Here is a 13255-nt window from a genome sequence, read left to right on the forward strand (position 1 = left end):
GACCCTCGACGCCCCCGTCCCCGGCAAGCGCGAGCTCGACGAGCGCCAGGCCTTTGCCGGCGACGGCGACGCCGCCCCGGCCATCCAGTCGGCCTCGAACGCCAAGGACGCCTCCGAGACGCGCCCCGGCGGCGGCGGCGTCGGCCAGCAGCTCTTCTTCGGCACCGCCGCCGACCTCACCTGGGAGACGACGCTGCCCTGGCTCGCCGCCCACACGGACCTGCCCATCGTGCTCAAGGGCCTGCAGACGCACGAGGACGCCTACCTCGCCGCCCGCTACGCGCCCCAGGTCAAGGCCATCATCCTGTCCAACCACGGCGGCCGCGCCCTCGACACGGCGCCCCCCGCCGTCCACACCCTGCTCGAGATTCGCAAGTACTGCCCCGAGGTCCTCGGCCAGATCGAGGTCTGGGTCGACGGCGGCATCAAGCGCGGCACCGACATCGTCAAGGCCCTGTGCCTCGGTGCCACGGCCGTCGGCATCGGCCGCGGCGCGCTCTACGGCCTCGGCGCCGGCGGCCAGGCCGGTGTCGAGAGGACCTTTGAGAGTGAGCCCCCTGCCTTGTACACCACTTGCCTTCATTTTCACCCCTTGCCTTGATTCACATCCCTTGCTCTTCTTCGCCCCCTCCTCCTCACGTTTGTGCGCCCGAGGATGCATGCTGACACTCACCACAGTCCTGCAGGCCGAGATGGAGACGTGCATGCGCCTGCTGGGCGCGAAGACTGTGGCGGAACTCGGTCCAAGATTTGTGAGCAGTGACTTTTTCTTTGGGCTCATGTCCCTTGACCATACTAACGTTCCACTGCAGATCAACTCCCGGATGGTCGAGAGGGATATCTACGATGGCGAGCCGGGGCTCGACAAGGGCGGCCTGTGGACAAAGTCGAAGCTTTAGATCTTGTATTGAATATAAATGCCATTTACAGTTTTATGTTCGTTTGCTATGCACTAGGCGTGAGGTTGAGTTCAAGTCTGCATGCCTCAGCTGCCTATCGCGTATCGGCCTCGCATCTTGGTCAGCGGCGACGACCATGCCGATTCCATGCCGCATCTCTCCAGCCATCTATCCCAAAAGACCTCGCGCCCTTTGTCTCGTGCCATCGTAGAATCTAACCGCCTTGTCCGTGCAGACCCTAAAAGTGTAATAAATACTGGGCATGTGTGCCGAGTATATGGACTGCCTAGAACAGTCGACTAATCATCATCCATGTCAATAGATTATTTGTCGATGTTGAGAGCACTCGAGATCGATAAAAATTCGGGTCCAGCCCAGCGACAGCATCACTGCACAGCCCAGGCATGCCAGCCTCATCCTGCGTATGGAGGCCTTGATTCAATCGAGTGTGACGCTAGGCGAAAGATCGTGCTGACCGCCAAACCATCCTCTGCAAAAGATCGTCTCGATCGCCCAGCCTAGGATCACCTCACACCATCACCACCGTCATTGTCACCAAGTAGTGCGCCTAAATAGCGGCTGCCGCTAGGCTGTGTTCGCTGGCGGTGCCTCGAATGCGCGGCAGTCCGACGCCACACAACCTGATCGCAGCCGCAGCTGACGGCAGGAACGTCAGCATTCTAAGACTGGGAGCTGCATATTAATAAACATGCCTTGTCCCCAGGCACCGAGTCTGCGAGATCACTCGATCCATCACTTGAAGACTGCGAACGTTACCTCGATTCACCCCAAGGCGCATCCGAGACACAAAAACCATGTTCGGCAGAGACGATAACCACAACTATACTGATGGCGCTGAGCCGAAGAAGTCCCTGTACCAGCGGTTCAAGGACCGTAAGAAGGGCGGCGAAATCTCCGAGGCGGACGTGGCCAAGTACACGGGCATGAGCAAGGCGCAACTCGCGGAATGGGCCAAGGACCGACCAGGCGTCGGGGGCCAGCAAGCGGCCGGCAAGATCAACGCAGGGGAAGCGTCGGGGTTCGCTGGCATGAACGCTGCGGATGGGTACGCCACAGGGATTCGAGGCGAGGACGGGCCCAAAGGTTTCCCCAGGAAGCACAGTCGGTAGTAGTAGACGAGTGGCTTCAGGTTGGGTTGACGAAATCGAATCAGGCAAGAAGATGGTGTGGCGGATGGTCTCGTGCTTCACGTGCGTTGCCGCTCTCGTGGTGCGTGTCGACGGATCGCTGACTCGTTCTTGCGTTGACAGAAGTCGAGAACGAGGGCAGCCAAGACGAAGAGCATGGCGGATCGAGCAGCTGAACCACGGGCAGGCGAAGGCTGAGTATTTGTCACATGTCGAAGACAGGGCAAGACGGATTAAGTTTGGTCGTGTCGAGCCAAGCAAAGTGGAAGTGAGATATTGGTTGCTTGACCCATGTCGGGGGGGGGAGAGCTTTCACAATGGGAGGCGCCGATGTGTAGTGCCACCCACCACAACGGGCAACCTCTGACCCGCAGGCAAGAGTGTTCGGGGGGGCACTGCAGGGCGTAGGGCCTCAAGCAGGGAAGAGGGGCGGCGGGGGGCAGGAGGGGCAGGAGTACCAATTAGGGGAGGAGGTACCCAATGGTAGGAAGATACCTAGCTAAGCAACTAAGGTAATTGGAGGAAGGGCCTACCAGCAATAAGGAGCTCCACTCGGGGTGCACCTGGCCCGTTTCGCCAAGTACAGGGCAGAAGATCCAAGATGTGCAGGCGACACCTGCTGTTTGCTGCTGTCGCTGCTGTCGCTGCTGCCCATTGCTTCTTGCCCGGCTGGTCTCCCCGCAGCGGGTGTGCGGCACCATCCCCATGTGCCATGCAAAGGAGCAAGACCAATCGCTGGGCGCTCTCCTGCCCCTTGTCTGACTTGTCTGAGGCGAGATGCGCTAACCAGTGGACCGAACCAGCGTTGGGGAGCCCAGCAGAGCCCACTACCCGTTCCGCCCTTCCATCGTTCCATTCGAATCCTTCCCCTGCCCTTTTCTTGCGCCTCTCGCTCTACTCTTGTCTGCTTCGAACTTGGCCTCTTGACTGTCCGTCACGGCGCTGTCACCGGCGTCTCCCAGTCTGTGCCTTCCCGCCAGACTAACAAATACTACAGTAGCACTAAGCACAACGTTAGGGACCTGGTTTGTCCAGACAAGCCAGGCAAGCCAGGCACCTTACTCGTGAGGCCCTCCTCTACCTGTCTTTGGCCAGACTCCGAGTCCACGATAGGCCCGATCCAAACCGTAGCCAATCTTGAATTTCGTCCAATGCCTCATCTCCGAACTCCGCCGCCTGGCCCTGATTTGCCCTCAGACTGATTTGCCCTCAGGCTGATTTGCCCTCAGGCCTGCTACATGGTACCTTTCTTCCTGGTCGACCTGTCCGCGCATTCAGATCTCGTGCCACCCTCAAGCCCGTCGCTCGCAGCGTGCGCAGTGCGCAACTCGCGTCTCCCGGATCTGGTGCCTTGCCCTGTCCGACCCATTTCTGCCGCCCCCCCGCTATCATGCCCCCCTTCAGGTTTCTCATTGCGACTCCATCGCAAGACCCACGATCCCCCTTCGGTTCTGCGCTCTTCGGGATCAGAATCCGCTTTACCCAGGACACATTGCTGTCCCTGCACACGGTCGAGTGGGCTCTGGATGGGCCCTTCAGCCCAACAAGAAAGAAATCAACGTGTCCACAGTCCCCAGTCCCCAGTCTGGGCAGTCTGGCCGGGCCATTGTTGAGGGCGACCATCTTTGCCGTTGTGTTGCCCCTCCTTCCTCCCATAGGTACTGACGGACAACCACCCCCTCACTGACACAATATCTAAACTTGGGATCAACAGAGCAGCGTCAAAGGAACGCCACAGACACCTGTCGGCATGCAAAATTATCATGTGCTTCTTCACGAGATGCCGAGGGACTCCTTACTGGTAGTCAATACAGCCCGCACTGACAGACAGCTTCTGTGCGCAACTGGCCCCCCCTGCGTCGTCTGCGCCGTCTGCACAGTGACAGGGGTCTCGGCGGACGTTCCCTGTCACCCTGGCCCTTTGCGCAGGCAATAATGCGGGGGGATTGCTTGAAGATGGTGTCGAGCAGGTTCGGTGTGCTGCCCAATCGGGAAGCCCATTCCCGGCCCTGTCTCGTAAGTGGATGGCAGTTGGTCGACGACCTTGCCCAATGCGAAGAGGAGTGCGAACGACACGGGCAGAATGGGGCCAGACGCCTCCTCCTGTCGCTCCTTTTCGACCGTGTGTTGGCGCACGTTGGTATAGTCGGGACAGCGGACGCCAGCTAAGACACGAGACACCAGACGAAAAAAAGTAGGCGGAAAAAAGAACAAGGCATGTGTTGTGCTTGTCTCCTCCCCCCCCCCCCCCATTCCACCTCGCAGAAGCCCAGGAGCATGTGGCGATCATCAAGCTACTACGCACTACCAACACGGCCCTTGCACTTTCACCTGCTACGTTGTACTACGCTGTACCCTCGCAGTGAAGGGAACGTACCAGAGGCCTGACAGCAAGAAGCTCGTGCCTTTCTTTTCTTCTGAACTGGTAGGCAAGCAGGCACATTCAACACAAATCCAGCCAGGCGCCCCAGACGCATCCCCATCCTACCCCGGATGGATCTCTGAAATCTCCTCGCAGTGCATACCCATCCTGTTGTTGCCATCTAGATATTAAAGTCCCCCCCAAGGTCCCACCCCCTCTCATCTCGTTCTTTCCCCTTCCTCCCTTGTCGTCCGTTTTTCCTTCACTGGGGCTTCCATCTGCGAGTAAGACAATACTCACACATACACACACATACCGACTGTCTCGTCGTCGAAACTCACACACAATGGCGGACAAGGTTCAGATAGCTCAGCATGAGCAGCCCATTGAGAAGCGTGGCAAGCGCAAGTCGTGCATGCGACACTGCGCCAAGTTCTGGTGGATTTACCTCCTGGCCTTCATCGCCATTGTCGTCCTCGTCGTCTGCTTGATGTAAGACGGGCTACCTGTTCTGCCGCGCCTTCGCTAGCTCCGTTGCTGACCCCGTCACAGCATCTTCGTGGCTATTCCCAAGATCGCCCAGAACAAGTTGGACCACGCCGAGCTCACTGTTGATGGCATCATTGTCACCAAGACCGAGGAGGACAAGTTCAACATGGCCATCAACTCGACCATCCGCTCCAAGGCCGGTGTCAAGGCCAAGATCGCCCCCTTCGCCGCCGTCATGTACCTCGAGGACATTGAGTCGCACATCCCCTTTGTCCACCTCGACTTCCCCGAGACCGAGTCTGTCAAGATCCAGACCGTCAACACCACCCAGGAGGTCACGATTCCTGACATGGATGCCTTCACCACCTTCAACACCTGGCTGCTCGGCAACGAGACCCTCCGCGTCACCGTTGAGGGCAAGACCCACGTCAAGGTCAACGGCATCTCCAGGAAGTACGGCGTCACCTTCAAGAAGACCATGGAGCTCACCGGTACGTTACGCCTGGCCCTGCTGTTTTTCTGAGGAGCGGACAAAAATACTGACAGAACGCAGGCCTGAACCACTTCAAGGGTCTTACCGTCACCTCGAACCGCGTCAACATTACCCACGACGACAACGGCGACAACTTCTTCGGCTGGGTTGATATTCCTAACCCCTCCGTCTTCACCATTGAGATTGTAAGTTCTTCCGACGTGTTTGTCTTGGCTCCAGGAGAAGACACCTCCTAACATCATCTTCAGGGCAACGCCTCCTTCCACACCTACTACAACTCGTCCAACATTGGTACCGCCTTCCTTGACGACCTCTACCTCTACCCCGGTATCAACAACGTCAGCATGCGCGCCAACATCAGCACGGCCCCCGTCGTCCGCGCCATGAGCTCCGAGCCCGCGTGCGACACTGGTATCGTCGACTTCCAGCTGGGTGGCCGTGACGTTTTCAACAACGGCGAGGACCTTGCCTACTTTGGCAACGCTCTCAGTGTCTCCAACCTCACTGTCCCCATTGAGTTGGCGACGGCCTTTGAGAGGGACGTTGGTCTCACCTTTGAGTGCTAAATCATTCAATCGTCTGCCTGTAGTAGAAGATGTGCATATGTCTGTTTATTAATGAGGAGGAAACCTTGCATGTTTGGGACTATGATACCAGAAGAAGAAATTGACTCGTGGCTGTACCACCATTTACAACCCACTTGCTACTTGTCGGCTGTGACAAAGTGTGTGACTGTGCAAAGGTAGGGTTGTCATTGTTACCCCAGACGGGCAACCAAGAACCCAGGATTGTCGGCGAGACATGGCTACATTGTCGGATGGGCTGGGGATTGCTAACGACTTTCGGCTGCCCGTTAGCGTGTCACGTTGGTCAGCCAGATCCGGTCGACTACGACACCCTGACGCAGCGCGCTCTGATCATCAACTGTTGATCGCAGCGCACCTCGGCCGCACTTTGGTTCCGAGCACCACGGATGCAACTGGAGCAGTGCGCACCATCAAGCAGCAAGTCAAAATTCTGGCGAGCTTGCCCAATTTCCACCCTTCCCTGAGGCTACCTGTCGCATCATTTTATCAAATCCGCTCATTTTATCACATCCGCTTAACGGGATTGTATGAGACAACAAGTCGCTCCGCGAAGCCGTTGGTGCCTTGCGCATGCCATGATCCGTAGATGCTCGTCCCGCACGCTATCCACGTCCTCGGCATGTCACATGTAAAAAAGGACACCAGGTGCCTCATCCTGTGATCCTAGTCCCAGTGTATCCTACTGCACACGACGTTTGATCCTCGGGATCCCCTCCCTCCCCCCTTCTCCCCACACACCCTCCTTCTACCATGCCCCAGCTTTCCTCTTGCTACCCCTCAACCCCCCCGCCTCACTTCCGCTCCCCGGCGTGCCCCCACCACTGCTCGCTGCAACGAAATCGACCCCCGTCCGCTTCCCCGCGCTCCTCTCCGCCTCCCTCTCCTTCCTCACCCTCTCCTGACTCAGCCGCAGCGGGCCGCGGAAAGCCCAGTCGGGAAACCCACGGCCTCCTCGGCCGCCGTCGCCGTCGCCGTCACCGTCACCGCCGGCAGCGGCCCCCGCAGGATCCCACACGCCGGCCGACAGCGTCGTGGCGTACTGGGCGCGCGGGTCGTCGTCGTGCCCGAGCCCGACAAAGCCGAGCAGCTTGTCCATGAGGGCGGGGTTGCGCAGCGCGGCCGAGGCCGTGAGCTTGGCGTTGAAGTGGACGCCCTTGCTCTTGAGGTCGAGGAACTGCTGCGTCTTGGCCGTCAGGGCCGGGGGCGGCGAGCCGGGCGGCGAGGGCGGTATGTCGAGGTTTGGCGTCGGCGGCAGCGTCAGGTCGCGGAGCAGGGCGCGCGAGGCGGTGTACGGGGAGGCTGGGCGGGCTGTGGCGGAGTGCTGCGGCGCCGAGGGCGAGGAGGGAGAGTGCGAGGGCTCGGGGAGGTACGAGGGCGCGTCTGCGTCCGGGAGGGAGGGGCCTAGGGGCACGGAGTGTTGCTGGATGGGACCGATGGGCGGTTCCTCGGGGGCTGGGGCTTGTGGCTGTTGTGGTAATGAGGATGAAGCGGCTGGTTCTGGTTCTGTGGGCTTGGAGGGTGCGTTGGCGGGTAGGGTCTGGTGGAATTGTGAGAAGCTGTTGGAGATGGGGGGCCTTCATGGAGATGACTTACCTTGACGGCCTCGGCTTGGACATTCTCTTCATCGTCTTCATCACTGCTGTATCCGACCAGCAACGCCATTCTGAAGGGTCTCTTTGCGTCAGGATGGCCCCAGATTGGTGTTTTGAATGAGCCTCCAATGTTGAAATGATAAATCGACAAGGTCTTGTTACACGCAAAGTTGTCGTGTGAGATGGTCGTTGACATGAAGTCGAGTGTGAAGGATGCGCCACAGCAAGTAGGAAAGCCGCGCCCCACCCACTCTCCAGCCACTTCGGATGGTCTCCCAAAATTCAGGCAAGGCTCCACCTCCACCAGTAGCTCACCTCCACCAGTAGGTACCTAAACGTCACAGCTGAGGACTCTGTCGGAGGCTTTCATCACTCCTCCACCTATGCAAACCTTCCAAGCTCGCCGCCATCACTCCCCTCGGCATCCATCACCGGTCGCACCGGTATCACTCTCATCAGAGGGTTGCTAACTAGTATCACTCGACGCAACGGCCATCGCGCCCACGACCAGCAACTCCTAAGCAACCCCCCTTACCGAGAAGAAGCCTCCGAAGTAGCTCTCACCACCTGTCTCGCTGAGCCTCGAGAACCACATCATGGCTCGGACCAGGGACTCGCGCTCACCATCGCCTGCAGGAAGCCACCACAGCTCGAGACGTCGCAAAGATGATGATCGACGCGAAAGCCACCGCCGCGATGACGGGCGCGACTACCGCCGTCGCGACCGCACCCGGAGCCCTGCCGACGTGAGAACCCACCGCGGCCGTCGCGATGAGGACTTTTCTGACAGGACCCACGAGCAGCGCCGATACCGCGACCGCGACAGTGACCGCCGCCCACGCGATGACCGCGATGCCTACCGCCGCAGAGACCGCTCCGTAGATCGAGACGACGGCCGACGTCGACAGCGGCGGTCGCGCGAGAGGTACCCCGACCGCGAGCGCGATCGCTCCGCCGACAGACGAAGATACAGAGATGGCGACAGGGACAGGGACAGGGACTACCGCCCACGCCGTGACGACTCGCGGGGACCGCAACCGCGGGCGTCGGGAGGGCACCGTCGAGTCGCAGCCCCGCAACAGACGTGACGGCAGCCGCCCACGAGGTGCCGCCGGCCCTTCCTCTGCCGGTGCAGCCGGCCATGAGAGTGCGAAGCCCAAGCCTGCCACTGCTGCGCCCGCGCAGTCGGAAGCCGACAAGAAGGCCGAGCGCCTGGCGCGCCTCGAGGCGTGGAAGAAGAGCAGAGAGACCAAGAAGGAGACTGAGGTTAATCCGAGTCAGACTAGGAACCTCCTCGCCGAGATGGACCAAAAGTCGATCGCCACTCCAACCGTTGCGTCCCCAGCCGTGGCGTCGCCCTCGGTGGCCTCGCCGACGTCGCAAACCATGTCCGGGCCTGCGTCGCCTGCCCCCTATGCCGGCAAGTTTGATCCAAAAGCCATCGCCAAGAAATCAGCGGCGTCGTCTCACAAACACGGTACTGCTAACGGCGTCCTGGGCGCTTTCGACGCCCAAGTCAGCAAGACGGCAGCTCCGGTGAAGCAGGACTCCAAAGGTATGCAATTACATCGTACACCCTCGCTCGTGCAACCCACTGACAGCCATGGAACAGCATTCGCACTCCCGGCAAACCGCGGTAATATTAGCACGTTCGGGTTTAGCAAATCCAGCAATGAGAAACCCCAGGCCAAGCGAAAGCTCGTCCTCGACGAGGAAGACGACACAAAGAGAAAGCTGACCAAACTGCCTGCTCTCCCGCTCGAAGCCGACGATACCCCCTACGCTGACCAAGACGAGGGTGACGATGGCGATTCAGACGGCGACATCTTCGCCGAGAACGAGGAAGAGGCCGCAGCAGCGGCCAGAGCGGCGCACGAGAGGCGTGAGCGAGAGATGAAGGTCGATACAGACGAGGCACCAGAAACGAACGGCACCACGGAGGAAAAAGCTGACGGCGATGAGATGGAAGTCGACGCTACCGGCGCTGAGCCCTCCGCGCCAGTCGTTGAGGAGGTGCAGCCTGAGCCTGTGCGTGAGGAGCCTCAAGAAGTCATGAAGGTTGACGAAGAAGAAGAAGAAGACGATGACGCCGATCCGCTCGACGCTTTCATGGCAGACCTACAAGAGACAGGATCGAGGCCGGCGCCCAAGACAAGGACCAAGCCCGCTCCTGAACCAGAAGCTTACTACAGCGATGACGACTTTGCGTACAGGGACGAAGATCCCAACGCAAAGAACCCTTTGGCCGTCAAGCGCAGGAAGAAGGAGATCCCTATCGTCGACTACAGCAAGATTGAGTTTGAGCCGGTTCGCAAGAACTTCTGGACGGAACCAGCAGAACTGAGTACCCTCACAGAAGCGGAGACTAACGATCTGCGCCTCGAACTAGACGGTATCAAGGTGTCTGGAAACGACGTTCCCAAGCCTGTCCAGAAATGGGCGCAATGCGGGTTGACACGGCAGACTCTGGACATCCTGGCCGATCTGGGCTATGAACGACCAACGTCCATCCAGATGCAGGCACTGCCATGTCTCATGTCGGGTCGGGACGTCATTGGCGTCGCGAAGACGGGTTCCGGCAAGACCATGGCTTTCCTCCTCCCCATGTTCCGGCACATCAAGGATCAGAAGCCCATCAGGGGCGACGATGGTCCCATCGGGCTCATCATGACGCCGACGCGCGAGTTGGCAGTGCAAATCCACCGCGACTGCAAACCGTTCCTCAAGCCCATGGGCATGCGTGCCGTTTGCGCCTACGGCGGCGCGCCCATCAAGGACCAGATTGCTGACCTCAAGCGCGGTGCGGAAATCGTTGTCTGCACGCCGGGACGCATGATCGACCTGCTTGGAGCGAACCAGGGGCGGGTGACCAATTTGCGCCGTGTGTCCTATGTCGTCCTGGACGAGGCGGATCGAATGTTTGACATGGGTTTCGAACCTCAGGTCATGAAGATTTTTGCCAATATGCGCCCTGATCGCCAGACCATCTTGTTCTCCGCCACAATGCCCAGGATCATTGATTCCCTGACCAAAAAGGTCCTCAAGTCGCCGGTGGAGGTCACGGTCGGCGGCCGCAGTGTCGTTGCCCCTGAGATTACGCAAAAGGTCGAAGTGCTCGATGAGGGCGACAAGTTCTTCCATCTGCTTGGTCTTCTCGGCGAACTTTACGAGGAAGACGAGGATGCTAGGAGTCTCATCTTTGTTGAACGCCAAGAAAAGGCAGATGACCTGCTCAAGGAGCTCATGACCAAGGGCTACCCGTGCATGTCTATCCACGGCGGCAAGGACCAAGTGGACCGAGACTCGACCATCTCCGACTTCAAGAAGGGCATTGTCCCCATTCTCATTGCGACGTCGGTCGCCGCAAGAGGTCTGGACGTGAAGCAGCTGAAGCTGGTCGTCAACTACGATGCCCCCAATCATCTCGAGGACTATGTCCACCGCGCTGGACGTACCGGTCGCGCGGGGAACAAGGGAACGGCAGTCACCTACATCACCAGCGAGCAGGAGAACTGCGCACCCGGCATCGCCAAGGCCCTCGAGCAGAGCGGCCAGCCGGTACCAGAACGGCTCAACGAGATGCGCAAGGCCCACCGCGACAAGGTTAAGGCTGGCAAGGCCAAAGACACTTCGGGCTTTGGCGGCAAGGGCCTCGACCGACTTGACGCGGAGCGTGAGGCGGCGCGGCTGCGCGAGCGCAAGACGCACAAGGCCGAGGGCGACGACGACGACGAAAAGGAGGAAAAAGCCGGCGGTCAAGGAGAAGGAAGAGGAGAAAGCCGGCCGTTTCGATGATTCAGGCGGCGACGTCTGCCATCATGGCGCGAAGCACGGCGAAGCCCGACGGCGACGCCAAGGACAAGGAGTCGGCGGCACAGGCCACGGGCCCCGGCGGCAAGCCCCTCGACAAGGTCAGCGCGGCCATCAGCGCCATCAACCAGCGCCTCGGCAAGGCGGGCCAGCTGCGCTCCGGCCAGCCCATCGACAACAAGGGCCCCGACGCCGGCGCGTACCACGCCACGCTCGAGATCAACGATTTCCCGCAAAAGGCGAGGTGGGCCGTCACGAACAGGACCAACGTGGCCAAGATTCTCGAGGCAACGGGCGTGTCCATCACGACCAAGGGCACCTTTTACCCGGCTGGTAAGGAGGTGCCGGCGGGCGCCGACCCGAAGCTGTACATTCTCGTCGAGGGCGACACGGAGGTCGTGGTCGGCGCGGCCATGACCGAGCTCACCAGACTGCTCAGCGAGGGCGCGGTGGCGGCGGATACTGCGGACCGCCGTGCACCAGCGTCCGGGCGCTACAATGTTGTGTAAAAGCTAGGACTTGTTACTGGGTGGCGATTTTTCCTGGAGGGCGTTTTACGGGATACCAGACCGGCAATAATACAATGCAACAGGTTGTCAATGTGCGATGAGTTCGTTCTCCAGTGATGCAGTGCCAGGCGACGATATTTCACGTTGACAGCGGGTGCAGGTTGCAAATGCTGCAGCCTTCAGGAGTGGTGACGGCCCATGAAGTACAGTGTCGGCAGTCATCCTATCCAAGCTGCACAGCATTCACTCACAGATCCCGATTGATGTTAGCAATCCTTGCATATAAGGAGCAATACTACGCTCCCAAGGCATAATTGGGGGCTCCATGAGGGGATGGAGGGGAGAAATAAAAACCAAGATCACCGCTTCATAAACGCCACAACAGGACAAAGAGGCCGCTTCCTTCCCAAGGCGCTCTTGTCCATAAACCGCCGACGCCAAGCAAGCAAACTTTGCAAATGCAAAAGACGAATCGAAATGCCCAGTCATATACGCCCAAACTACCAGGGAAGCCTACCCTCGCCTCGCGCATCCTTCAGTTGTAGTCTCGCGCCACGGCCGCCGCGTCCGCCGCCCGATGCTGCCTCTCCTCGGCGCTCAGCTGGTTGAGGGTATCTTTGCGCGTCTGTTTCTTCTGGGCGTTGAGCTGCGCGCCGAGCTTGCCCGTTGGTTTGCTGGCGGCTTTGGCACGGGCCTATGGTAGGAGGGGAAGAGTCCCCCCGTCTGTCAGTGTCTCGCTCGGTTCGGCGGGACCGCTTGTAAGCTTGGTGGGATGTATGCATGTACGCACCTCAGCTGCTTCGGCGGCGCGCTGGCGCTGGTCATCGCGACCGGCGGTCGAGGCTTCGGGGCCGCCTCCGCCGAGGGTGCGCGGTGGGCCGCCGACCTTGGGGACTGGGGCGGTCTGGCGCTGGGGAGGGGCGGTGCCGAGGGGTCGACCGGGGGAGGCGAAGTTTTCGGGCTTCTCTTTGCCGCAGACGGAGCCCATCGTGGTCGGGTGGAGGGGGATTTGGTGGTTGACGAGGCTGAGCGAGGTTGAGGGTTGAGGGTTGAGGGTTGAGGGTTGAGGGTATCGTGAGAGGTGCTTGTAGGGTTGCAGTCGCAGGCGTGATGTCACTGTCGTCGCAAATCGCCAGTGGCAAGTCGCAATGGATATTCAGTGCACGAATGGTGGGTGGCGGTTGAGTAAAGATTGGATGAAGTTGTGATCAGAGAGTGTAAGGTGGAATAGCAATGCTCTGCGAACCGAGGACATGGCCTGCAATCAGCCACTTGGAGGGGACGCGCAAGTTCTGGCGAAGCTGCCAAGAAGGACCTCCTAAGCCTCCTTCCTTGGCCACGAATGGGTGGTGACAATTGGGCGGGG

At 59.7% G+C, this 13255-nt stretch overlaps 6 protein-coding genes across 6 annotated transcripts in view; 4 read left to right on the forward strand and 2 right to left on the reverse strand.

The window, feature by feature from the left end:
• The window catches only part of VDAG_04350 (L-lactate ferricytochrome c oxidoreductase), a gene marked incomplete at both ends in the record, with an annotated part of 1815 nt that extends 916 nt beyond the window's left edge, over positions 1 to 899 (forward strand). Inside the window, 3 exons of the mRNA XM_009650797.1 lie at positions 50 to 548; positions 679 to 752; positions 813 to 899. Of these exons, the coding sequence (XP_009649092.1) occupies positions 50 to 548; positions 679 to 752; positions 813 to 899 (660 nt within the window). The remainder of the gene's footprint in view (positions 1 to 49; positions 549 to 678; positions 753 to 812) is intronic.
• A 1035-nt stretch (positions 900 to 1934) lies between these two features.
• VDAG_04351 (uncharacterized protein) lies at positions 1935 to 2458 on the forward strand. The gene is made up of 2 exons (XM_009650798.1): positions 1935 to 2110; positions 2171 to 2458. Exons 1-2 carry the CDS (start codon positions 1962 to 1964, stop codon positions 2412 to 2414), a joined length of 393 nt encoding a protein of 130 aa, XP_009649093.1. The 5' UTR covers positions 1935 to 1961; the 3' UTR covers positions 2415 to 2458.
• A 2297-nt stretch (positions 2459 to 4755) lies between these two features.
• On the forward strand, positions 4756 to 5957 carry VDAG_04352 (uncharacterized protein; the record flags this gene model as incomplete). Its single annotated transcript, XM_009650799.1, has 4 exons — positions 4756 to 4901; positions 4962 to 5389; positions 5452 to 5576; positions 5640 to 5957. The coding sequence occupies 4 exons, from the start codon at positions 4756 to 4758 to the stop codon at positions 5955 to 5957; spliced, it is 1017 nt and encodes a 338-aa protein (XP_009649094.1).
• A 766-nt stretch (positions 5958 to 6723) lies between these two features.
• On the reverse strand, positions 6724 to 7640 carry VDAG_04353 (uncharacterized protein; the record flags this gene model as incomplete). The annotated part of the gene is made up of 2 exons (XM_009650800.1): positions 6724 to 7515; positions 7572 to 7640. 2 exons carry the CDS (start codon positions 7638 to 7640, stop codon positions 6724 to 6726), a joined length of 861 nt encoding a protein of 286 aa, XP_009649095.1.
• Positions 7641 to 8166: 526 nt separating this feature from the next.
• On the forward strand, positions 8167 to 11889 carry VDAG_04354 (pre-mRNA-processing ATP-dependent RNA helicase PRP5; the record flags this gene model as incomplete). The annotated part of the gene is made up of 4 exons (XM_009650801.1): positions 8167 to 8615; positions 8665 to 9125; positions 9183 to 11243; positions 11312 to 11889. The coding sequence occupies 4 exons, from the start codon at positions 8167 to 8169 to the stop codon at positions 11887 to 11889; spliced, it is 3549 nt and encodes a 1182-aa protein (XP_009649096.1).
• Positions 11890 to 12424: 535 nt separating this feature from the next.
• VDAG_04355 (uncharacterized protein) lies at positions 12425 to 12877 on the reverse strand (the record flags this gene model as incomplete). Its single annotated transcript, XM_009650802.1, has 2 exons — positions 12425 to 12583; positions 12680 to 12877. 2 exons carry the CDS (start codon positions 12875 to 12877, stop codon positions 12425 to 12427), a joined length of 357 nt encoding a protein of 118 aa, XP_009649097.1.
• Between the last annotated feature and the right edge of the window lie 378 nt (positions 12878 to 13255).

Source organism: Verticillium dahliae, genomic scaffold, assembly GCF_000150675.1.
Source record: "Verticillium dahliae VdLs.17 supercont1.7 genomic scaffold, whole genome shotgun sequence".
NCBI classification, from domain to species: Eukaryota; Fungi; Ascomycota; class Sordariomycetes; order Glomerellales; family Plectosphaerellaceae; genus Verticillium; species Verticillium dahliae.

What these genes read in the sequence shown, in the direction of transcription:
- VDAG_04351 (XM_009650798.1), top strand. Translation starts at nt 1,962, where the DNA reads ATGGGTACGCCACAGGGATTCGAGGCGAGGACGGGCCCAAAGGTTTCC. An exon ending in CGGATGGTCTCGTGCTTCAC is followed by an intron (nt 2,111 to 2,170) that starts GTGCGTTGCCGC and finishes TTGCGTTGACAG; the next exon opens with AAGTCGAGAACGAGGGCAGC.